The following is a 27,522-nucleotide window of genomic DNA, read 5'->3' on the forward strand; positions in this document are numbered from 1 at the left end:
CAGTTTCAAGTAGATCAGCATTTATTGATGAATTCTTAGAATAATTGAAAGAAGTGGTTTTAGATATTCAATATGCATGGTAGAGTCATACAGCTAGACAGTTGTTCCCTACACGCAAGAAAAAAGTTAATATGGTTGGTGGGGATTGGGCGGATAGGTAGACCGCGTTAAATTTGTTTATGGGTGGGTTTAGTAAAACTTCACCTGTTTTGTGCAAAAGTCCATGGTATTCATCTTTCGTTTTTCTTTTTTGCGTAAGTTTTTTCCATTACTATTATTATGTGTAACTAATTTATCCTCTCTCTTCTAAGATGTGTTTACAGGTTGTGGCTGCTCTAATGGCGTTTGGTACTTTTATAGTTGTGTTCATAGCGTTTGCTGAGCGTTTTATCATTGTTCGTTTGAACATCTGCATATTAAGTGATTGCTTCTCTGGTTATGGTTTGAAGAAGACTTGTTATCGACTCAACCAAGTAAACAGGTCTAGTCAACTAGCCCGCCATTCCTTAATTTCAAAAAGAATTCAAATTCAGAGTCAGCCGTTATATTTGGCTATGCCTAGTTACCTTAGTTATAAGAATCAATTATCTTCGAGATTTAATTCGTATAACTCGGAAAAGAGTAACAAAATCCTGTTCTTCATTGACTATATCCGCTCTAGGCTATTTATTCCTATCGAGTTAGGTCTTATCTACAATCAAAACCTTTCAAACCCTAATAATTTCAGAACCATCAATATGGAAGAAGATAATTCTGCTCAAGTTGGAAAACTCATCAACAATATTAAGAAAGATGTTCTTGATCTTGGAGACACCAATGAAATGGTTATTTTTCAACAAGATAAGAATAATGAAAAATAGGAAGAAGAAGAAGAAGAAGGTAATGCTTGGGAAGCCAGTGCCATAGGAAGAGTCATCATTGGAGGAAGAATGACACATGAAATAGAGGAATAATACATTCAGTTTACCCGGCCTTTCATGAATGAATAAGATCTCAAAATTGTCGAGATTGATCCAAACACTTTCGTCTTCAAGTTCAACACCTGGATCCTACTCAATAATGTAATTAATGAGCGTCCTTGGAATATCAACAAGAAACTTCTTGTGATTCATGATTACATACCTGACATGTTTTACACTGAAAAACATTGGGGATTTCAACAATTCTAGATCCAACTTCAGTTTCTTCTTCCTGAGCATATGAATGCAGCAGCTGTCACTAAAATTGGAGAAATCATGGGGGAGGTTGTTGCTCTTGAACCAAAAGATCCCATCCCAGTTGGAGGAGTCCGTTTCAAAGTCCGTGTCAATATTGATTTAACTAATCCTTTATGCAGAAGAGTCAAGGTTATCACCAATGCAGGAGTTACTCGTTGGATTTAGTTCTATTATGAAAGGCAACCTCCAGGTATTTGTACCGACTATTACATAATCAAGCATTGTAAATGTATTTGCAAAGATGTTGCTGAATATCTGGCCAAAGCTCATGAAAAACCTTACTTCTTCGGTAAAGTCAGTAATTTGAGGAAGACTATTTCGACTACTCCAACTGTTAATGCTCCAGTTTCTAGAAAGAACCAAAAGAATTTTACCAAGTCTGCTACTTTTATCCCCCCTAAGGATGGTGTTCGTATCAATTTAGATTTCCTTTTAAGTCAGGGTGAAACTAATGAAGATGACACTATTAAACTAGGTAAACGAACTAGAATCTCCAATGACTCTACCAGCCTTGTCAATGACTTCGAGTCTTCTTCTACCAATACCACTGATAATGCAATCACAGACTCTCAGGAAGTTCAAAGGTGCACAACTCGAGGAGAACAACCTGGAAATGCATTAATGAAGAGTAAGGTATTTCTTACAACTATAAACTCTTTTATTGCTTCGCTACTTTCGATTACTATTTCTGTCATAGTCAAAATTTATTTCCACTGTTTTTTTCTCACTTTTCCCCCTCCTTGCATGCATTTATTGCCTTAATAGGGTCACGTAATTCTTTATCGCACTTTTGATACTAGGTTTTTTTCTCTTTTTTTACACTTCATTTTTGTTTTAAACTATGAAGTCCATTTATTTAACACTATGAAACTCATATCTTGGAATGTTCAAGGCCTAAAGACCACTAGTACTAGAGATCACCTTTCTGATCTTGTTAAAACTCAGAATTCTGACATAATATTTTTATGAGAGACCAAAATCTCTCAAGATAAAAGTCGACATCTCATAAGTCATTTTCAATACCCCAATCAAGCTTTCATTGAACCTATAGGATTATCTGGTGGTTTAGTCATTTTTTGGAAAGATGGTTTTACATTTTTTTTTTTTGCTGAATCACACATTTTATTAATTAAATGGCCAAAACCATAAAAAAAAGTTTTACAGGACCAAATGGACTGACCACATTATTACAGGGCTAAAAGACTAGCTCAAACAAGGAGATAAAGTAAAATTATAAGAAAAGACATACTTTTAGATCAACATAAGCTAAAATAAGCTACTCTGGAAGTTCAATTCTCTTTAGAAATGGAGGTCTTCCCAAGTGAATGATCCTTTCTCTTGCATTCAAACCTACTCCTTTGTTTTCCAATGTGTTGGCAGTGAAGTTTATCTCCTTTAAACAATGAACAAATTTACAAGAAAAGACATCTTGCTCTGATGTACCAAGGAATTTCACTACTTTTAAAACATTCAATGACCGTGTTTGAATCTAACTGAATGATTATCTTGGAGCACTTTAGATAAGCATCCCATTAAAGTGCACAGAGTACAACATACTCTCATGCAATAGAAGTTAGAGCAACACCAATTCCACCTGTAAGAGTACCAATTACCTGATTGTTGCAGTTTCTAGCAATGACTCCAATGCCTGCATTTCCTGGATCACCAAATGATATTCCAGCACGACAAAATAGAGTGAAACCATCTGCAGCAGCAATCCAGAAAGTCTCTTTGATGCAGTTAAACTTGATGTTTCTGTCACCAATTTTGAAGAAAGATAGTACTTGAGAATCATAGTCTTGACTCCACTTATTTCCTTTCATTCTGTGACTTCCTTCTTGTACTAATTTATATATTCTGCATTTAAAACTATTACTATGAGTTTTCACTTCCTCAAATAGTTGTTTATTTCTTTGAAACCACAGTTATCTCATGGTTGTACAGGGAACTGTTATCCATATTTCTTTTATGATGGGACTTTTGTTTTTGGCAGCTACACAAATGTCTTTAAAAGAGTTTGGATTTTTGAATCCAAAAATTGAGCTCATCCAAGACCATATCTCCAAAGTGAATTTGCATTGCTATAATGTATGACTCATATTATCTTGTTCTTCTTGACAAATGAAGCATCTTGAAACTATGTCATAGCCTATCTTTTTCATTTCCTCATCATCCATATATACTCCCTGCTGCAACTTCCAAATGTTGCTAGCAATACTTGGATGCATAAATGGTTTCCAAATGTAAGTAGGACATACAAGATTTGGCTCTTTTTCCCTTACTCTCTCAATTGCAGTTGAAGTTACAAACTTGCCACTCTTGTGTCCAGTCCATATTAGCCTATCTTCACCAATATTAATATCAGGTAAGTGTGCACCGGTTATAAATGGTTGCAGCTCAGTAGGTATGCACCAGGAATTTCCATTCAACAAATTTGCCACTTTCATGCCTATATTATTTTGAACAAACTCAGAGAAACCAATCTGGTCTATTAGTGGAGAATCTCCAAACCATGTGTCAAACCAAACTGATATTTTTGTTCCATCTCCTATACTCCACCTTATATCTTCTTTTAAGTAATTCTACGCCCATTTCAAACCCTTCCATATAGATGAATGTTTCCATGTAGTGATCCATTGTCCATGTTTGTCTTCAAATTTGGCATTTTAGAAAAGAGCCCACTCTTCCTGTGAATTGATCATTTTCCATAGCATTTTCATGAGCAAAACTTTATTCAACACCTCAAGTCTTTTAATTCCAAGACCACCCTCCTTGTATGGAGTACACACTCTCTTCCATGAAATTATTTTAGACTTCCTTTTTTGTCTATCACCAAAACATAGAAAATTTCTAATGATCTTCCACAGATCTTGATAACAGAAGATGGCCATTTATATACAACCATTGTATGGGAATACTACACAAGACTGATTTAACTAGGATTACTCTATCTTGGAATGAAAGTAGCTTACCTTTCCAAGTAGCCAATTTTCTTTGGAGTTGTTCCACCATAGGCTACACCATTTCTGAGGTGATTCTTCCTGGAGCTAGGATGACACCCAAACATTTGTCTGGAAAATGTGATAACTCCATATTAACCACTTCGTTTATCTGCTGTTTTCTTATAGCTGTAACACCATCCACAAAGCAATTACTCTTGTTTTTGTTGATTACTTGTCCTGAACTGATTTGATACTCATCCAAAAGAGATAGTAAATTTTGTAAGCTTCTTTTTGATCCATTACAGAAAATGAATACATCATCTGCAAAAAACAGATGAGTAGGATGTATACCATTTTTTATCACCATAGGAAGAATTTTACCATTGGCAACTAGCTGTGATATATTTCTTCTCAGCACATCTTCCATTAACACAAATAAGTTTGGAGATAATGGATCTCCCCGCTTCAACCCTCTCCCAACTGAAAAAAATCCACATGGACCACCATTCACCATGAGTGATGTTCTTGCTGATTGAAATAAAGTCATTAACAATCACACCATGATGAAGAAAATCCATATTTCTTTAATACTTTCATGAGAAATTCCCAGCTGACAGAGTCATACGCTTGAGAGATATCCAATTTTCAACCTACATTTCCTCCTCTTCTTTTTATCTTCATTTCATTCACCAGTTCAGATGCAAGTAATACTTGTTCTTGTATGCTCCTTCCTTTCATATATGCTGACTGTTGTGGAGATATTAACTTCACCATAAGACTACTCATCCTTGTGGTAATAATTTTAGTAAAGATTCTAAAAACTACATTACACAATCCTATATGCCTAAATTGGTTTGCAGTTCTTGCTCCTTGTGCTTTTGGTAACAACACTAAGAAAATAGAGTTCATACCTTTAGGAATGAATTTCCTCCTCCAACAAAATTGAATTGCAGCCACCAAGTCATTTTGTATAATTTCCCAGCAACTTCTGTAAAATATTCCAGAGAAACCATCTGGTCCTGAAGAACTGTCAAGATCCATATTAAATATTATATTATTTATTTCCTCTGCACTAGGAATGACATCCAAGAATTTTTGATCTTCTTCATTAATCAACTGGGGAACTACTTCCAGTAGTCCTCTTTAATATTGACACTCAGCTTTTCAAACTTTTTTTCAAAATGTTGTACTAATGCATCAACAATTTGTGAATAATCTGATATTACATTGCCTTCAGAATCCTCCAATTCGCTGATTAAATTACTTGAAGACCTTATTTTAAAATTATTATGAAAAAAACTTGTATTGGCTGATGCTTCCTTTATCCACTTAACTCTTGACTTATGTCTCATTAGTGTATTAAGTTGCACTTCTCTATTTGCATGTTCATTTTGTGCTTTTACTAACACATCCAATGCAGCATAATCAAATGGATCATTATCTGATACTTGCATAACTTCCATGACTTTTGCTTCAGTTTCTTTAAGTTTAATTTGTACATTTACAAATACTCTCCAATTCCAGTCATTAAGATTTCTTTTTAACTCTATCAATTTCTGCATAAAAGTGAAGGCAGGATCACCATCTATTTCAGTAGACCAACTTTTTTTTAACTACAACTAGAAACTCAGGATGACTAATCCACATATTCTGAAATTTTCTGGGCACATTTTTTGGTTTTGGAATATTGGCGCAGCCTCCTAAAAAAGGAGAATGATCTGAGACAATTCTGAGCCTTACTTTATAACCCCAATCTTCATATCTCTGCAACCATTTTTGATTAAACACTACTCTGTCTAAAGTACATAATATTCTTTTCTTCCCTTGTTGACAATTAGACCAAGAATACTGCATTCATGTTTTTGGAGCTTGAAGTAGTTCACATTTATTTAAACATTCACTGAATTCCAACATTGAAGCTCTACTTGGAGACCTTCCACCAACTTTTTCATCTGGAGATAATATAGCATTAAAATCACCTAAAATTATCCAAGGCTTATTGAGATCATTTATCACCTCCATCTCTAACCACATAAATCTTCTTTGAGTTAACTTCACATGAGCATGAACTCCAGAAACAAGTACATATCCTACACTGACTGTAACCATTTGACTTGACATTGATATCACTGTAGGTTGAGTTAAGTTTTTATTCCAAGAAAGCCATATATTGCCTTTATTGTTTGAAGTAGAATTACGAATATCCACTCTCTGCATCCCTGGGAGATTTAATTTACTGCAAAAATAAGTACTACAATGAGCTTTTAGTTCTGCTATCCACACTAAAGAAGGGCTAAATTGATTTACCAGAGACCATAATTTGTCTTGAGCCCTTTTTTTCCCCTAAGGCCTCTGATATTCCAATAAGCTATCTCCATTGTTTGGAAGATGGGTTTTTGGTACCTCCTTTACCCTGATTCTTTCTAAAATTATATTTGTTGTTGATTGGATCATGTTTAACCCCTTTTGAATTATTTGGTGAACTGATTGAGGAAGAAGTTGTTATCATTTATTTTTCAACAACCTTTGCCCAAGATGTAAATTGTACTACTTCATTTGTTACTTTTACATTAGAACCATTCACAAATTTGAAAGTAATATTTTGCAAATTACTTTCATCAACTATCTTGAGTAATTGTGGTACTTTAATTGTAACTGACTGATCTGTCATACTTTGAGTATTATCATTTTCTTTGTCAGATACTTTACTTGAGCCTTCATCCACAAATTTAACTACACCATCCACTTTAGTGACATCAGTAGCTTGAATCTGTTTTTGAGGTTCCATTTCTGCCAATATTTCTTCATCAAAACTTATAACATCATCATCTTCTTGTTCAAATTGGTTAAGAGCATTAAATCTTCCACTATTCATATTTGCTGAGATTGAGTTACTAGTAGCTTGAAAATTAACAGGTGTGACAATATTAGAAATTATAGTATCTTCTTCAAAGAAATGATTACCTGTAGCATTGGATGTACTACTTTGCCTTCTGTCATTAATATTACCATTTTTTTCAACTTCAGATCTGTCACAGATATCAAAAGGTATATTGGAATTACCAGTTCTGGGAGTTTGTTGCTTAGAAGTTGTTGCAGGTTTGATAATGATATTAGGCTGAGCTTTACTTGCTTGCTGGATTTTGTTCTTCTCAACTATGCATTCTGTAATGAAGTGGACAACTATCTTACATGTAGAACATAACTTTGGACAAACTGGGTGCAAATATTTTGAAAAAAACTACCATATTTAGTGCCAATCCAAACCTTGTTAGGAATAGTTTTTGCAAAATCGATTTCAACTAGAACATTTGCATAATACCCAACCTCACATTTAGCAGTAGCTTCATCTAGTTTAATTGGTGTACCAATTTCCTTACAGATCATGAACAATATCTTTTCACTCCAAAATTCAAGACCCAAACTTGGTAATCTAACCCAAACCATGGCTTTAGAAGTTTTTTGACTTTCTGGTCAAAAATTAGAAATCCATTTCCTGATTTGCAGTACCTGATTAAGAACCTCCCATTTGCCTTCCTTAATATATTGACGATCAATTTCATTATCTAGCTTTACTGTAAAGAAACCTTTTCCTAATGGAATAATTTTGCAATCTCCTACCAACTTCTATTGTTGACGAAGAGTGATAGAAGCATCAACAAATTTAACCAGTTGTAACTGTAATCTTCCAATAAGCGAAAAACTCCAAGGATTAAGACTTTCCTCAAATAAATCATCAGGTAATTCAATCGAAGGAATTACCTGAGAATTTTTTACTTTATTAAAACCTAACATATCTTATTTAAGTGATTCAAAAATAGTGGATTTATGACCAGAATCCATAACACCACCTGATTGAATGACTAATCATCAGAAGATACACCTTATTCAAGAAGAAATTTTGGTAGATTTCACCTGAATTAATGATCCTGGGCATGAAAAACGAAGATTGACAAAAAAAAAATTCTCCTGAGTCAGTCGCCCGATTTGCCAGATGGATTTACTTGTGAACTTTATGATTCCAGTTACAACATGTTTAATCTTCTTGTTTAACATGATCCTAGTCGCCCTGAATATCTACGTACATGTATGTATGGATATCCTGATTATGATAGGAAGAAAGAACAGTGGGACTACATGATCGAATTTTATATAGTGGTAAGAAGGTTGTCGTTCTCTCGGACTTGTGAAGATTAATTTAAGATTTAAGATTATGGAAAGAACTGAGACTATGGATTCCACCATTGACCAATTTTTAAGTGATTCAGTTAACAACAATATTTATGCAATTCATACGTTCAATTTGATTCTAAGATATTGCCAATATTAGATTTCCAAAATATTAATTTTTTAATCGCAAGTATGGAACATCAAGAGCTCTAAGCTAAGCATGCACCATCAAGAGAGAACACAACTAATTAATCAAAATATTATAATAAATTATAGTTCAGTGCAAATAATCATAAAGAAATTGCAATAATAAATTAATAAGAAAGTACCACTTTATTATTGGAACAACGCTTCCTCCGTAATCCCAGCATGTGATTCTAGTTCCTCATTATTATAAAGAAAACTAAATAAAAGAAATAAAAGAAAATTGTGAAACTGACTACCGGCTCACCGGCTCTCTAATCACTTCCCTGGTTTCCTGTTCTCGACATCAATATGTAGATTTCAACAAAATCTAACCTTCCTCTGTTAATTCTCTTCCACATGTCATGTCCAATGGGAGTGTGCCACTTGTCTAAGAATACACAATATCATCTAATAAAGACTCGCCACATGTCCGACCACTTGCTTTTATTTTCATGGGAAAGAAAATATTATATAAGCACATATTGATCTTATGCTCAAAATCAATTTTCTTTAGTTGCAAAAGATATTTAGTTTCCTTTCTTCCTCCACCATGTCGACATACCTCGTACATTAATTATTGAGTAGGATTTTTCATTTTACGTGATACCTCCTAAATCCTTCGAGAACTAATCACCAAGTCCTTCATCCTAAAATCCACGAGACCAAAATGCCTGAGCATGTTGATTTCTTAAACCAACTTCAGCCCATCATCTCCTTCACTAACATAAATTGGGCCTATCCCATTTAGATTAAAAAGTATCCACGACCCCTGTACTCCGTAGTCCATATTTTCTTCTTGGAATCCTAGGTTTAGTCGATTTTCTTGGAAGAGCCCATTTTATTCATTTACCTACAAAAACACAATAAATACCAAAATAAGCACCAACAATATATATTTTGGGTAGTAAATATGTAAGAATTAATCGCTCATCACTACAAAGTGTATGAAGATAATCTTGACACAACTAGGTTCAGGAGAAAGTGTATGAAGATAATCTTGTAAGATGGTTGAGGCACAAATATCAAGTCCTACACGAGGGAACTTTCTAAGAGTTAAAGGTAAGGCATCAGGAAAGTGATAATCACCCTCAAACTTAGAGTTTTCAGTGTCTCTAGGTAGACTTGTCATAATTTCCCTAATTTCTAAATCATTAGATTCCTGAAAATGGTCAATTGATTCTTCTAAGTTGTAATCAGGTGCATCCTCACTCATTTTTATGAGTTCACTTTCTTTGTATAAGACTGTTGTTTCTAAATCGCTAGACTCAAAATAAACTTGTTCCTCTAAACCATCATCACAATCATATAAAGGATTATCAGAGAAAGCTTCTAGTAAAGGCTCATTAACTAAGGTGTTAATCAAAGTTACTTCCTCCGATTCACTGATAGGCACTTCTAATAATGGATTATCCAACACACTGCAGGTTAAAGGATCATGAACTACATCTTCTAAAATGGTGGTATCCCTAGTCAAATCCTCATCCTTTTGAATAGGTGAATAATTATTAAAATTATTTGGATTTGTACTAGAAACAAAACTATCATTATAAAGCTCAATCAGAGTAACAAATTCCTGATCACTATGCCTACATATTTCATATTCTTCATCAATAATATCCTCATCATAATCATCATTATAATAACATGAAAATGATCGAACCTCATCTAAACAAGTAGTGTTACCAATTCTAACCTCTTCATCTTGATTATTATAAAAGTTATCCTCATTTTCACGGGTGATATAGGAAAGAATGCATTGGAAATCACGAGTAATTAGAGCTTCTCTTTCTTCCGTCTCTAATTCAAGCCTACGTGTTGAAATCAGCAAACTCACGTGTTGACTCAGTTAACTTACATGTTGACTCATCTAACTTCCTGAGATTATCTTCTAAATAAGGTTCACTCATTGTTACATTTCTTTCGTCTATAACTAAGTCATCTGTGTCCGTTGACTTATGTGTCGACTCATGTAACTTACGTGTTGACTCAAGTATCTTACGTGCCTCATCTAGAGAAGAGGAATTATAGGAATTTTGCTCGTATGACTGGTATTCATGTGAATAGTAATTGGGCTCACCATGGTATGACCCATAACCTTCAAAAGTATGGTGTTCCCAACCACTATTCACACTATGGTCATAAAAAGAATAATGTTCATGTTTCTCAGTCGAATAATCATTGTATTGGCTATACCAGTTCGACATCCTAACTGCAAGGGAATTCTAAACAAACACAAAGAAGGCTGACTCAACCACAACAAGCCTATTTTATCTAGCAAACAAAAATTATGATGGCTCCCTTAGATTATTTTTAGACCAGCTTTTATTCTTTCGAAAAGGAATTCGTTACAATCTGATAAAACCTCTCTGGAATCAATCCGAGTTAAAGTAAGTTGAATATAGACGAGGGAAGATCAGTGGAGCTTTGGTACCCAAGGCCTCACCGGCGTTACAAGGCGGCGTATTCAACTCACAGAGACCATCATGAACTTCAAAGTATGTTCAAAAGAGTAACCAATATTTTCCGAACGACTTTCCTAATAAGCTCGTTACCCTATCGGTCTCGTTCTAGTCCAAATTTTAAGGCTTAGGTTCGCGTAGGTTACGTGTTCCTAAGGCGGGCAAGAAGGAAACAGTGATGAAACCCGAGTCCTTATCTTGATTTGGCCAGGCCTTGCCCTTTACTAGAAAATTAAATCCGATTTCAGGTCCTCAACATATATGCATACGAAATCATCCAGTAAACCCGCTGACAGGGGATTCACGGGTGTTTAGAATTCTTACTTCCCGTTCCAGACGGGGGATGAAACGTTGAAGTCGACTCGGGCCACGACTCCTATGTCATGTACGAACCCGAGGGGCCGAGGCGATATCGTAATCGCCGTCCTTCTCTTCAAATAATTTATCAAAAGAAAAGAAGAAAAAAAATGTCCAAAAATAAAATATTACAAAAATAAAAACCTTAATTACAGTTTTTTAAAAAATAAAAATAAAATTATTTTCAAAATCTTCTTCTTCACTCCTTTTGGATTTCTCTTTTCTTTCCTTTTTGGGCTTTTCCCTTCTTTTCAGCACTTTCTCTTTTCCTTTAGCTTAGCTCCAAATCTGAAAGCAAACAAAAATATCAAAACGCGTAAAAAAGAACAAATAAAATAAAACCTAAAAACAAATCTATAAACAAATCCGCGTCGGCGGCGCCAACAATTGATCGAATATTATATGGTGGTAAGAAGGTTGTCGTTCTCTCGGACTTGTGAAGATTAATTTAAGATTATGGAAAGAACTGAGACTATGGATTCCACCATTGATCAATTTTTAAGTGATTCAGTTAACAACAATATTTATGCAATTCATACGTTCAATTTGATTCTAAGATATTGCCAATATTAGATTTCCAAAATATTAATTGTTAATCGCAAGTATGGAACATCAAGAGCTCTAAGCTAAGCATGCACCATCAAGAGAGAACACAACTAATGAATCAAATATTATAATCAATTATAGTTCACTGCAAATAATCATAAAGAAATTGAAATAATAAATTAATAAGAAAATACCACTTTATTATTGGAACAACGCTTCCTCCATAATCCCAGCATGTGATTCTAGTTCCCCATTATTATAAAGAAAATTAGATAGAAGAAATAAAAGAAAATTTTGAAACTGACTACCGGCTCACCGACTCTCCAATCACTCCCATGGTTTCCTGTTCTCGACATCAATATATAGATTTCAACAAAATATAACCTTCCTCTTTTAATTCTCTTCCACATGTCATGTCCAATGGGAGTGTGCCACTTGTCTAAGAATACACAATATCATCTAATAAAAACTCGCCACATGTCCGACCACTTGCTTTTATTTTCATGGGAAAGAAAATATTATATGAGCACATACTGATTTTATGCTCAAAATCAATCTTCTTTAGTTGCAAAAGATATTTAGTTTCCTTTCTTCCTCCACCATGTCGACATACCTCGTACATTAATTATTGAGTAGGATTTTTCATTTTACGTGATACCTCCTAAATCCTTCGAGAAATAATCACCAAGTCCTTCATCCTAAAATCCACGAGACCAAAATGCCCGAGCATGTTGATTTCTTAAACCAACTTCAGCCCATCATCTCATTCACTAACTTAAATTTGGCCTATCCCATTTAGATCCAAAAGTATCCACGACCCCTGTACTCCGTAGTCCATATTTTCTTCTTGGAATCCTAGGTTTAGTCGATTTTCTTGGAAGAGCCCATTTTATTCATTTACCTACAAAAACACAATAAATACCAAAACACAATAAATACCAAAAACACAATAAATACCAAAATAAGCACCAATCATATATATTTTGGGTAGTAAATGTGTAAGAATTAATCGCTCATCACTACATTCAGCAAATATGTAGAAACCCATTATGGTCCTTTATGATTGGTGATTTAAATTTTCATCTTTTTGATGAAAACACAAGAGCCTCTTCCTATTCTGATGGTTTTGTCAATAATATTTTCAACACATGTGGCCTTGAGGATATTGGGTATGAAGGTAAGGACTACACTTGGTCTAATAACAACTTAGGTTCTGGTATTAGAAGGTCTAGGATAGACATGACACTATGGAATGTTAACTGGAATTTAAGTTATCCAAATTCTAAAGTTATGCATTTAACACAAGTTGGTAATGATCACACTCCTATAATGCTTTTATCTGATACTAGTATACCTAACTGTTGAAATCCATTAAGTTTTTCCTTACTTGGTTAAATGATGATACTTGTGTTTCTGTGATTGAGAAATCATGGAAGATAGATGTCTCAGGTTTACCAGGTTATCAACTGGTTAAAAAGCTTCATTCATCTAGAAAATAACTGTCTTTGTGGAATAAGAGTCACTTTGGTAATATTAATCAAAAAGTGGATGAGTTACAACATGAACTTGATGTTTTACAAGCTCAACATCCTTCTGATATCAACCACAACATCATTCTAAGTACTAGCAAAGACCTTCATAAATGACACAAAACTAAGAGTGAATTCTATCTCCAGGGATCAGTTTGTCAGAGATATGGACTACAACAAAAAATATTTTCATACAAATATTAACAGAAGGAAAGCAAGGAACAACATTGATTCTTTGCAAGATCATAACAACAATTGGCTTCATACAAGACAAGAAATTTCAAATCATCTTACTTCTCATTTTAAAGATATAAGTACTTTTGTCTCTATCAATCTCAATGAAGAGCTTTTCATGATCATTCCTTCAATTGTTACCGAGGAGGATAATCTTCATCTCATAGATATTCCTTCACATCAAGAAATTCATAATACTCTTAAAAGTATGGAAAAATGGATTGCTCCAGGTCTTGATGGCTTTCAAGCAGGTTTCTACAAGAGTCAATGGAGTATTGTTGGGGATGATGTTTGCCAGATGGTCACTAGGTTTTTTGAAACAAAGGATATTCTGAAACAGATAAACATATATTTCACCCATTCCTAAAAAGAAAAAGCCTTCATGTGCAGCTGATTCCAGACCTATTGGTTTATGTAACACATCAAACAAGATTATGTCAAAGCTTATTGTTCAACGACTTAAGCCTTTGTGGAGAAAATCATTTCACCCTATCAAGCTGCATATGTCTCTGGGAGACTTATAAGTGACAATAATGTTATTGCTCAAGAAATAATACATTCCATGATAATAAAGAGAAGGCAAATAGGATGGTTGGCTTTGAAGTTTGACATGTCCAAAGCTTTTGACAGACTTGAGTGGGATTTCTTGATCAAAGTTCTAAAGTATTTTGGCTTCAGTGATGACTTTTGTGCTCTTATATATCATTGTATGAGCACTACTTCGTGATTCTAGAAGTCGAAGGAGCCGGGATAATGAGGGAACTAAGTAGCTAAGGGTAGTATGTTTGGTCTCAACTATACGAAGTTGGTATTAAATTTTGCATAGCGGCTTAATTCTGAGAGTATTCAAAACTCGACTAGGTCCCGAGATTTTTGTGCATTTGCTGTTTCCTCGTTAACAAATCTTGCTGTGTCATTTACTTTTCTTTTCTATTTTTATTATAACTAAAAGTAAATTACACTTTCTACATTAACTCCGAAATACTTGATATTACCAAACCTATTAGTTAAGAAAGATTGTGGTTACAATAATTAGATCACCTGGTTTTCGGTAGTTGATGGGAATGACACGACAAGACAACTATTTTGCCCGTCCACATAACCTCTTATAGGGGAGTGATGTACCGTGCATTCTCCCATGTCTCACATAAAAGGTGAGCCCTGGGCCCCACCGGAAGAAAACAGGCAGCCAGGTGTTTTGTGTGAGACACACGAGAATGCATGGTACATTCTCACAGTCAATCTAGCGTTATTGCTTATAGGGCAATAATAACATAATTTGCATCTGGAGTGTGACTGCAAAATGCAGTGAAATGGACTACGAGGAGCATCGTAAAGGCTAAATTAGTTCTGTTTCCAAGCTCTGATTGTTGTGCACATATGCACTTACAGATTCACATCACGTGTAAGATGCCTTGACTAGGTATGCAGTTTAATTAGTGAACAATGGAGTGACTTGATGACTAACAACAAAGATATACTCGGTCGCCGCCATCCTTGAATACTCCAACAGGCAACAGCTTGACAGATTCAAGACCAAAAAAAAAAAACTACAACAGCTTGACAGATTCAAGACCAAAAAATAAAAACTCGTTTATATACGAAAATAAAAAAAAATAAAAATCCAACAGCTTGACAGATATATATATACATCACATACTCTAGCAGCATGAGCATGAAAAAAAGCTAAAACTATCTAATTGAGATATATTTATCCTCTAAATAATAATTTACACCGTTATTTTGGAGGGATGAAGAAACTACCACACGTGGAAAAAAGACTAATAACCATCGAGAGAAATGGAGTGCTAATTGTAGTTAAATTCAACATGAATGAGATACCGCATTCGAATCTGATCCACACTGTAGACTATATGCTCGTTGTGCAACAAGTCAACCTGTATTGTATAAAGGATTATTCAGTTTATATCTTTAAAAAAGATGAATAAAGGATTATTCAGTTTTTGTTTCATGCACCGCCAAAAAGTATTTAAGTTTTCATATTTATATCTTCAACAAAATTGGAAGTAATATTAGCAAAGCATGGTACCTTTTGATCTCCATGATTCTTTGGCTTCCCAAGTGGTACTACAACACCATCATCAAGCACCTCAGACTCTGAGGGATCTGGTGCAGTTGAACCAACCACTTTTATGCTGCAACATATATTTCACATAAAAGTATTAGCAGTCACAATGACAGCTCGTATGCAACAGTCCAGGATCACTCTCTCTACAGCTATTAATCTAGGTTTCTGCTGTGGTGATTCAAGTGATGGTGTAGAACTTGTTAACTTAGAAAGCATGTGAATTGCGTACATGAAAGAGAGAACAATGAACAAACCTTTGCTTCCCCTCTGGCAACTGAACGGCATTATGAACTCCACGTAGCTCAGCCATCTCATCCAATGCAACCTGCCAACAAGAAAGTTAGAAAATGCATACTCTCTCAAGCCTTTTGGCACAAAGCATGAATACATCACACATAGATGCAATTGCGGGGAAAAATAAGTATCCTGGGTTAAATTATTTTGGTAATTTCGACCCACCACAGATCAAGTATTTATGAGGTATATAAGTAAGAAAACAACCTCACATAAAAGAAGCACCCCATCCCTAGAAGACGAAGACGGACAGCAAAGATTTGCACTTTTTAAGAACATATCAGCAAAATAAACCCCTTTACCGAACATGTAACCTGATACCGGGGATTGTGGAGGAGCAATGTGTAATCCTGTTTCAAGGCAGAAGAAAGAATGTGGAAAGTATGTTAGTATACTTTCTAGGTCAGCCTTACCATGTGACCTCGATAAGAACCATCAATGGTTAGTTGACTTGGTTTAGCTCAAATTTTGCAACCAAAAAAAAAAAAACACTTCCTTTATTTATTTTGAAATGAAAATAACATCCGCTGAAATGTTGAACAGGAAAAAGCTTAAGAATTACCTTGTGATAGAATTCCAGTCCAGTTAGCAAGTCGAGAACCATACCACAAAAGCATTCTGTTTTTGGTGATAGAGAACTGCACAGAGGAAGAAGATGAGTTTGCAAATGAGCTTCTACAGGCAATCACAAAACCAATCTGAACATTTCAGAAGTTCTCTTGGGAAGAAAGACATGTACATCTCAAAACCAATCCAAACATTTCAGAAGTTCTCTTGGGAAAAATGACATGTACCTTTCTGAAAGGTTCAGATTCAAACTTCGTGGATACTCTAAAGAACTGAACAATATCAACACTGTAACTTGAATCTGCGTTTAGATGAGTGTTCCTCATGTACTTCTCTATCTACACCCAAAAATTACAGGATCCAATTAAAAAATAAATAATACCTGTAGAGCTTACACAAATGGAACCATTGAAAAACTAATTGAAAAGATAGAACCTATTGATGTTATTTTTAATTCTGATAAACACCTAACCATGTTATTCAATTTTAACCAGGTAGAGTTTTACCATCAAGTAATCCTTTGAATCAGCATCAATTGCTTGCAACTCACACTGGAGGCGATTGTACCAGGCGTTTAGTAGATCTCCCTGTTCAATGGATAAAAGCACAAAAATGGATTATTGCAATCGTTGGTATATTGAATGTCCATTATATATTCTGATAAAAGAGACTGCACATATATCGTGTTAACCAGTAAATCGGTAACGGGAAAACAACAGACCTTCGTGTCATCCTCATCCTTTAACAACTTAGTCGCAAGCTCAATTTCACCTAGGGCTTCAACCTTTATGAACACAAAGGCGATTGTTGATTCAAAATGAGTGTCAATTGTAGCTCCAAACAGCAATAAATATAAGCTTAAGAAGTTCATAGCAGATACAAACAAAATTCAATACCATTTTTATCTTGCTCTTCAATTTCTGCGGTGTGTCAATAATAAACTCCGCTGCCATTGTATATATTCAAAAGTAAGTGACTGTCATGTTTACATAATACAAAAAAAAAAATTGGCCAGCAAGAAAGACCATGTCCAGTAAAAGTGTCGCACAACGTTATAAAATGATGATAGAAATTTCAAAATACAACAGTGTCAAACTTGGGAATACAAGACCGTCTATAGCAGTCTGTGACTTGTATGATGACAAAATTATATGGTTTGAGATATACAAACAAAAGGTTACAATTGGAAGGAAAATGCAATTCTGGCCAGAAAGAAACCTACGCATTTTTTGGAAACCGTAGTCATGAGGGATAACAGCGTAGAAGTTTCTGCAACGAGACAACCAGAGAATAATGAAAAGTAAAACAATAACAATAACTGAAACTATTGTTTTAACATTCAACATTATTCAGCAAATGCACATTACTTGAAGGGAAGTCGAATGCGTACCCAGATAATTGGACAAGTGTGTTCTTATCACGTTCATCAGTGATGGCTTCAGAAATGTTGTTCAAGGCCTCATATCCCTGCAGGAGTTCAAATAGATACAGTTTAAACAATAAAAGGGCAGGCAGATATGTGAGATCAGAACTCGATTTAGGGAACTTTTTTTATATATAATGGCATACTTTCGAAATGGTTGATTTGCTTAGCTCATCAAGAGGCAATATTTTAGCATTGTATCCTGAAAAGTTACAAAAGCTTGCTCAAATATGCACAGGAAAACAAAAGACTAAGCACTAACAAGGTGGACAAGCAAAACATAAGGTGTATATCATAATATAATAGTATGGTTGAATTGCAACTTACGAGTTGGTTGTTTAGAGGTAAAAGCTACTAACCTATTTCAATCATTTGCTCTTTCATCATGCTGACATTACAAATCAGAGAGATAAACTTAGCAATGCGAGAATCCAGTTTTGTCACTCCTGGTTGAGAGTTTATGAGCTCCTCTGGAACCTGAAATAATCAAAAGGGAGTCCACGAAATTGTTGAACTTACAAATTTAATGAATGACACTGGTTTTATTCAAGAGCAAGTTTTATTCAAGAGCAACAATGAGAGTAAATACTAACAAAATATTTTGGGTAACAAACAAACTTCTTGCGCTCTGACCACCGATTTTTTGTCGCCCCGTAATATGATATTTCAAACCCCTGAATAGCTCCATTTCTGGAGGGGAAGTTCCCTGGACTTTATCTCCAACATGACCCTCTCTACTGAGAACCATGAAATCTCTACCACCGTCTGATTCTGCATTAGTATATTAATAGCACAAATAAAGTTGATAAAAAAGAATATACCACATTCACGAGACTTGATTCTCCCCGGTACACAAAAAACAGAGTTCGAAAGATGACAATTGGACAAAGAGTACAAAACGAGGATATCCAGACTTTGCAGAAATACATGAGGATGGAGGAGAAGAGGAAGAAATTATACCAAGAGCTTGAATCACATGGAACATATTCCTATTATTTGATACATCTGTTTTGTATAACATTACATCATATCTTTCACCTTTCTGTATAAATATAAAACAAAACAAATTTGAAGCCAAAAGTGAATAAGAACCAACAGTATAAATTTACTAAGAAATTACTGAAAAAGAATATCCCGTGAACCATATTAAACAAAGAATAGCAATTCATTAACTTACATGCTCCAATACATGGTATCCCTTAGGGAGATACTGATCCAAGAAAGCACCACCTTTCTTGGTGGCTTTAACCAACTTTTCCTCCTTCAACTCAATCGCTTCTCCTTTATCTACCACCATTTCCTCCTTCAACCCGCTCACTTCTCCTTTATCTACCACCACAACCATATACATAATTATAAATTAAATCAATAAATCCCCAAATTTAATCACACAAACACGCACATAATTCACATTGATTTTGAGTCCACTCAATGCATGACAAAAACACATTGATTTTGAGTCCACTCAATGCATGACAAAAACACAACATTGTTGAATCAAATCACCTTTCTATACGTAAGGAAACACAACCCCCAATTTCATCTCCACAACGAAACCAATAAATATTGAATTAAAATCGAAACAATACCTTGAGTTATCGAACCCGAATCCTTTTGTATATGTGCAGAAAGTCTACCAAATAATTCCTTCTCAGTAGCCCCTAGAAAAGGAACCCCATGGTACTTAGCTTGTAATTTTAAGTCAAACAAATTCCGAAGCGTCTCAAGATCAAAAACAGCATCACCGGCAGCATCATCATTATTGTCTTGAGATTCCGTCGATCTATTTTCACCAGCATCATCATCACTATCTTGAGATTCCCTTCCTCTCTCTCTCCCACTTGTAGTTCCTGGTACAACTAAATCAGCATCATCAGCTGATTCTGTTTTTGCTACATTCTCTCTACTTTCTTTAAGGAGGACTGCTGCTAGTCTCTCAAGCTTAAATCAAAAAGGAAAAAATAAGAAAAAAAAATTAAAAATCAAAAAAATCCATGGGGAGAATAAAGATAAACAGGAGGAGGGCTGGAGGGGTTTCACATACCAGTTTTGCTTTAGTGCCAGAAGTCTTAACCCTCGTTTGGCCAGTTCAGATGCCAGTTCAGCTTTGAGTCCATCTACTTTGGGACTGCTAGCCATGGCTCTCACTGTAGTTCTTTGTACAGCTAAATCAGAATCATCAGCTGATTCTGTTTTTGCTTTTTTGTTTCTGCTTTCTTTCAGGAGTACTAATGCTAGCCTCTCATCCTTAAATCAAAAAGGTAAAAAAATCAATTAAAAAAAAATCAATTATCAAAAAATCCATGGAGAGAATAGAGAGAGATAGGAGGAGGGATTTCACATACCAGTTTTCGTTTAATGCCAGCAGTATCTAACCCTCGTTTGGTCAGTTCAGCTCTGAGTTCATTTACTTTGAGACTGCTGGCCATGGCTCTATCTCTTCAGTTATCTTCTTGTGTGCCTAGTTAGTAATTCGCCGATTCATTCGCGAAAAATTCGCCACTTTTTCCGTATTGGTCGGGAACGAATGATACACCCGTCCACTTGAATTCCCGACCCTAGTACACGTGTAATATGGAGTCACCGAATAGATCTCGTATTAATCGGAGTCGCGAATTGGTCGACGATTTAGTTCGGTTTAATTATGCATCGGGAACAAGACCCAGTTAGCCCATTAGTCCCTTAATGGGAGTGAATTTCAAAAACCGAGTACGGAGAAGGTCGAACCCATGACCTCCTACTTCTAAACTTAGAACTTGTTTGTTTGCAGCTGACTCGGCGTCGGAATCTGAGTCAACCCCTGACTCGGACCGAGTCAGCAGTCAGACCGTTTGTTTTCCATTTTGAGTCAGATCTGACTCGACCTCTGACTCAGACATAATCCCGGGCTCGGACTCATTTGAGTCAGGTAACAAAATACCCCTGACTCATGGGACCAAATCACTGACTCACTTATTTCCGAGTCAGATGAGTCAGATCTGACTCAAAACAAACATATCGACTCAGATCCAGATGAGTCAGGTGACTTCACTCAGATCCAGATGATTCAGATCCAGACGACTCAGATGAATCAGGAGTAAAAAAACATGGTGTTAGTCTGCAACCACCGAACTGCGACGTTTTTGATGCTAACACTTTATTATGCTCCACATATACACTAATTTAAATGTACATCATAGTATTCTCCTGGCTAATTAAGTTAAAATATTAGTTTTTATAATTTAATATGTGCCGAATTTTCAGTATCGAACTCAAAATAGTAATTCGAATTTTACACGTACGTATGCCGTCCGAATTATTGTCGTGCTACGAATAGTTGACCGACTCTTTGACCGAATTTAGATTTAGCAAATCCGTATAATACTCGTACGTTTGTCGTTTCGTACGTTTCCCGAATTGCTAATTAGGCTTTGTAGTTCTAGACACGGTTTGACTGGGGAGGTTACCTCTTTTTTGACCATTTGTGTGATCTTTAGGCTGCGTTTGGCAAAAGAAGAATTCTTGGGGTTGGAGCACGTAGGTGTGCCAGCATAGAACATCAGAGCAAGTTTAGGGGCACAAGGTGGTGATGATGAATTATAGGATTGTCCCAAATCAGTTTAGGTTTCTGATTCCCTCGAAGGAGTTTAGCTTTCAGTCCCCTGGTTTTGAGGAGTTTACGAGGAGCAGTTGGTGTTAGTGATTTAAACGTCCGTATGCGTGAGAATTCTTTAAATCGCCAACCGTTAGCTTATTTATCCAACTTATAAATTCACTTCACCGTGGTTCTTCGACCGGATTAATGAATTGTTTCTAACCAAACTTGCGGTTTGTAAACTGGTTCGCCAAGCTTCCTGTAATTCTGTATCTGAGATACCTATGGTTTGCGAACTGGTTTGCCAACCTACCCTGAGTAAAAATATGAGTAAGTTCATATTTCTCTCTTATGATGTTTGAAACATTCCCACGTGATATGATCACGTTCGTGGACAATTTTCAATTGATCCACAAATTAATTCATATAATTAATATTGTTAAGGACCTTTGACCATCTAATTGCTAAAATCATATTTCGAGATTTTTCACAAGACAAACTTGACTCGAAACATCTTCTTTGTAAATCTACTATCAGTCATATGACATAGTCTCAATAGATATAATGATGGTATAGGCAGTAAAATAAAATGGTTCGGTCTTCACATACCTGATTCAGAAGTTCTCCAAATGTCTTCATCGATTTTCACTCATCAAGGCTGATCTCTGATACTTAACTACAATTCTAACCTACTCTGAGACTTGACTTAACAAGCTTGAGATAGAGAAACTTGTGGATTCAACTGAGCAGCTCTGACAATCTCCCCCTTTGTGAATTGTAGTCACAAAATTATTCAATACACATGGATACAATAAATAAAACTTTTCAGCTTAATCAACTATGCTTGATTTCCTTGGTTCTTCAACTCAGTCTTGAATTCTCCGTACTTCAAGTTCTTCTAATGTTCTGCATGTGTTCGTCCAACACTTTGTTGTTGATGATCCATATCAATAAAAACTTACGAGCATACTCGTTTAAAGATTTTATAGAATGAAGTAATCATTCTCTACTGAAAAGACGAGGGTACCCAAATACACCACAATCATTATGAAGGTGTGACTGTTTTATGACTTGCATCAGAATATGGTTTCTGGATACTTGTGTTGATAACACTGGTCCTCTTTTTGGAATAGGTTGAAAATCTATTTATACAAGTCATTGAGCGCACCCTGACCTCATAGGAAGTGGAGGAAGTTGAGTAGTGGAGAAGTGGAATTGTGCAGAAAGTGGTGATCATCGCGTTTCCGTTATGAAGGAAGACTGGTCACACTTTCACCCACTACTTTCATTACTGTTAACCGTTATTTCTTGACACTTTCTCGTAATGGGTGTGTTGCACGCGGCACGCTATAAACCGCCAAACCAATACCCCAGTGAGTATCCCCCAATTTGTGACATGTTTGATGTCTCGAGTGAATGGGTCAAGTCATGTGACTTGCCGCTAAAATCAGCACATGTTTGAATTGCGTGTCCAAGTCGTGTGGCCGTGATCATTTTTAAAACTGACGTGGACAGTCTATATTTTCCTTACAGAATTAAAATGCGTTCGATCGCACTAACTTTTAATTAAAAAGTGTGTGAACATGCTGATCTCTTTGTCAGAGGATGATGTAGCCTATGTGAGTGTTTTCATGCAGGTCTCAACACTGACACTTCGGGAGATTTATGCTACTCCGCTGCGAGTGAACATTAATCGTCATGTCATGTCATTGTTGAGAGTTCAGCTGAGAACATAGCATAGGAAAACACTAGGAAGGTCAATGCATTAGTGAATAATGCGATAGGTTAAAATTTACAGAATATCTGTGGTTGTTGCTTCATGCACCATTCTGGATAAATTTCATAAATATGTTGAATTTCTCAATACATATGTAAGTAAAGAGGTCCGAGCACTCATTACTTTTAAATGGCTTTTATTCCTTTGCAGGATGACAGCGCATTAAATACAGGGTTTTACAATTTTGACCCTGAACTAAAAACCACCATCAATATTAATTCCCCTGCTTAGCACGTAATAGTGACACTATTGCAGGGTAAGCACTAGATGGTGACAGTAAAAGAAATTCACAAGAAGAGTTTTAGTGCGCATTACCAGGATAGAGCCTGGCTCGTCTCTTGAGAAAGATACGTTTCCCTTCAGCGCACGTCAGTTGTCTTCAGATAGATAAGTATCTATTTGATTGTTATCCCGCATCTGGAGCCTTTATACATGGGTTTCTTCCCGGGATCTTGCTGATTTGTGGAATATAAAGAAGACGCAAGAGCCTTTCTCCCATCGCAGAATTGCTTTTCTTCTTTGTTTCAGGTATTGCTTCATGTTCATCATGTGATTTGATTTTTTGATTGATGATGATTTTTTTTATATATATACATATACTGTTATTGATATAATCTGAAGTATATGATGGGAACTGCTGGTGATGATTACTCCTTTACTTCTCCAGAAAAAAGCTTTGAAGTCGAAAAACCCAAGGTTAATGCGTTCGAGGAGGTGATGGACAAAATAGATTCTCCATTTCGCGAAGCTGGTCGTGCCATACAGGGTATGTCTCTTCTGCACTTACGTCTCGTTCGGGAGCGTGTTCAGGCTTTCTTGGATTCAGTCAGCATGGAGGAGGAATGGAGGCGCGGCGAAGCGTCTGAGCCGACGAGCGCGAGGGATGAAAGGTTTGCATCTCGGCTAAAGCGGCAAAAAATCGAGCATGAGCGTCCTCCCAGTGAAAACAAGCATGACTATCCTATCCGCAATGGAATCATAATTCTCGATTCTGACGTGGACGAACCGGAGCATCCTCAGAAGGTTGTTGTGGCAGTCCCTGAGGAAGAGGTCGAAGTATCTTCCGCAGAGGATATTGAAGCGACCATTGGAGTGAACACTGAGGTGGCTGCTGAGGATATCATGGGAGCGGACGTTGAGAGAGGCGTCGAAACGGCATCGGAAAGGGAAGTCGAGGCGGCTTCCAGAGAGGATGCATTAGTGGCTTGTGATGAAGGTGTTGAAGCAGCTTCAAATGATGCCTCCGGTAAAGACATTGTTGATCTCGCTGATGATTAGACTTCCCTTTTGTTATCCTCTCAATATTTTTTTTTGTAGATGAGCACTTCTTCATAGTTTGTAGACATTTCTTTTTATACTCAGTGGTGGCTGAGCTTAAGTTTATTTAAATGATGGTTCCTTTGTATAATCCTGAGACTCTGTTTGATGCACTCTCCAATAGGGCTACAATAGAATCTCCCATTCCATCGGGTTGTGAGGATGAAGGGGTGCGACACATAAATAATGATGCTTTCACGTGCTTGGGTGTCGCCTCTATGATAATTATCTATATCCCTAACAAGCCCGAAGTAGGGAATCCAATAATGGAAACTAAGGATTGACACGAACCTATCCACCTCCAAGCGTGTCGTAGTTCGTGTAATGATGCGGTGATCGAGAGGTCGCTTCACCGTTGAAGCAGGCTGCACTGCAGGGGACAGAAGATGGTTTCCCTAAAAATCATCTGCTGATTTCTTGACGATTTCCTTCTCTTTTCTTCATATATCCTTCGATGCTTCTTCGAAAGACATGAGATATTTCTTTTAGGTTTTTTTTTGAATTGATGGGTGATTATGGGATTTTAGGCTTGCTCGAGACTTCTCCTCATGATTCAGGAGTAAAAAGATTTCTCTTAAAAGGGAATGATACTTCGATTGAGCGAAAAATTGAAACCCTAAGTATGAATGCAAGAAGTGCAATCATCTTGAAGGAATTACAAATATTGTATGAAACGGGAAATTGCTAGAGGAAATACTAAAAAGAACGCTGGAGGAAAAGGTAGCACAGTGTTTTAGGTATTGAAAAGCGTGATCCATCGTGAGTGAATTGTCACGCCTTCCAGTTTGTCGGCATTGATGAGCTTGAAGTAACCGCCTAAGATAACATCTGCCACCAGGTATGGCTCATCTTCCATTTTGGTAAGCGAACCAGGGTGAGCGGTCATCTTCACTGCCACATCTCCAACTTGAAACGCGGTCACCTTCACTACCATATCTCCAATCTGAAACGGGTTTGTATGTTGCACGGCTAATTGACTCTCAGACTCGTTGTCTTTGATTGATACAACTTTCATATATTTAATGAAACATTCAAAAGGCCTAGCAACCCGTTCACATCTCCTAGTAACGGCTGGGTTGACGATCGGGTCAAATCCCTGGCCCTTTACGAAAGGCAGATTGACTGATTGTAGAAAGAATTGTTCAATAAGACTTACTTGGGTTCAGAATCTTCAAATGTACGTCGATGGGCTCTCTTCAGGTAGCTGTGTCACATTGGAAATTTGTTGATACGGCAACAGATAATCTTTGGGGTTCGAAGGCTTTTTGGGAATCCTTTCAGGTATAGACACTGGAAAAGGACACATTCCTAGCTTTGCTTTGTTGTCATGCACCCACGAGCGTCCCAGAACCATATCGTAATTCAGGAATTTTTCACAATATGAAATTTACCGTGTGTTAGAGCGTCTCCTACCTTGATTTCAGGGTCGATGTACCCGTAAGTGTCTCTAGACTCTCCTTATGGGGTTTTGATTATGGTTGGACAGAGAATGACTTCCTGTTTTGGAATGTTTGCGGCTCTCAGGGTCTTGATATTGACAATATTGAATTCTGAGGTCGCATCAATCAATGCGCTATCGAACTCGACACTCTTTAGGTGGGCATGGGTGAGCAGTCCCCAGTTGCATTTTCCAACAACGCCTTCTAAGAGAGGTTGGGTTTTAGGAGTAGTTTCCCCGACTGAAAGCAGGCGCTTGCCTGACACAATGCGATTGAGAGCTGCAAATATATCTTGAAGATGTTCCTTAGAGAAATAAATAATTTTACATACACGCTCCATCATGGATTACACGGTTTTGTGAGCAGAGTCCCCGGAAAGTGTGCAGCTTCTGACTGGGAGATGGTCTCTGTGAACTCCCTCAGTGCCAAGTTGAAGTACCCACGCATCTATCTTTTCTTTTAAAATACGTTTCAACTTGTTGCATTCATTGGTGGGATGATTGACGAACCTGTGGTAAAGACAATATTTTGGATTTGCCATCTCTTCCTCAATTGGTGGGCGTCTGACATGAGGTAGTTTGATAGCATCATCCTGAATCCGTGCTTCCAGGAGCTTAATCACATTGGGAATGGGAAGTCTGAAGCAGCATCTCCGACTTCCTGTTGTTGTGCAGGTTCTTTAGTTGGTGTCTTTCGTGGTGGAGGTGCCTGACGCGTTGGTGCTTCACGTGTGTGTTGTTATGATGCCGCTGGAGATTTTTTATTTCCACCTTCACCTATTACACTTACAGAGGGTCCAACATTGTATTGTTTATTGACGAGGCGTCTGCTTCCTCGAGTCTCACGTGCATCTACGTTTCTGGCGGGTATGGTCCTCTCCAGTAATGTCAGTGCTATTGTGACCGAGCGCTTAGAAGCTTCATGAAGTTCAGAAAAAGTTTAGAAACGCAAGTTTTCCAGTAGAGCGCGATAGATGGCCACCATGCCGTTAATGCATGACTCTACAAACTGCTGTTCAGTCTTGTTTGAATCGTGACAATCTAGTGCCCGAATCCTGTATCTCTTGACATAATCATTTGGATGCTCGTTGTTTCGCTGAAACATCCTCCCCAAGTCTGAGAAGGTGATCTGTTCGGACAGTAAGAAATATTTTTTGTAGAAGGCAGTTACCATCTCACACCAGTTGGATATGTTGTTTGGTGCAATGTTATTGTACCAAGTGTACGCTCTTCCGGTAAGTGACTTTGATAACTCTTTCAGGCGGAGGGCATGATTATATTCGTGTTCTCCTAATGATTCTAGAAAACGAGAGATGTGTTCACTAGCATTACCAGTTCCATCATAAAGGGAAATTGAGGAGAAGAGAGTCCTCTAGGGAGAGCAACTCTTTGCACATCAGGGG

General features: G+C 36.7%; 1 protein-coding gene across 5 annotated transcripts; it reads right to left on the bottom strand.

Annotated features, from left to right (window-relative positions):
* Positions 1-15,406: 15,406 nt before the first annotated feature.
* LOC113283428 (poly [ADP-ribose] polymerase 2-like) lies at positions 15,407-20,441 on the bottom strand. 5 transcript variants are annotated; one of them, XM_026532678.1, is made up of 19 exons: positions 20,359-20,441; positions 20,058-20,260; positions 19,603-19,954; positions 19,191-19,342; positions 18,974-19,055; positions 18,607-18,784; positions 18,373-18,490; positions 18,160-18,215; positions 17,981-18,057; positions 17,813-17,859; positions 17,487-17,536; positions 17,312-17,374; positions 17,097-17,177; positions 16,818-16,928; positions 16,586-16,661; positions 16,231-16,373; positions 15,984-16,054; positions 15,691-15,796; positions 15,407-15,538 (listed from the first exon to the last, which is right to left on the bottom strand). In XM_026532678.1, exons 7-19 carry the CDS (start codon positions 18,398-18,400, stop codon positions 15,449-15,451), a joined length of 999 nt encoding a protein of 332 aa, XP_026388463.1. In that variant the 5' UTR covers positions 18,401-18,490; positions 18,607-18,784; positions 18,974-19,055; positions 19,191-19,342; positions 19,603-19,954; positions 20,058-20,260; positions 20,359-20,441; the 3' UTR covers positions 15,407-15,448. The 5 variants fall into 5 exon arrangements, with proteins under 5 accessions (XP_026388463.1, XP_026388464.1, XP_026388462.1 ...); XM_026532679.1 differs by having other exon boundaries at positions 18,607-19,055; positions 19,603-19,863; XM_026532677.1 differs by having other exon boundaries at positions 18,607-19,055.
* Positions 20,442-27,522: the final 7,081 nt, after the last annotated feature.

The sequence above is a fragment of the Papaver somniferum genome, chromosome 5 (assembly GCF_003573695.1).
Source record: "Papaver somniferum cultivar HN1 chromosome 5, ASM357369v1, whole genome shotgun sequence".
NCBI lineage: Eukaryota > Viridiplantae > Streptophyta > Magnoliopsida > Ranunculales > Papaveraceae > Papaver > Papaver somniferum.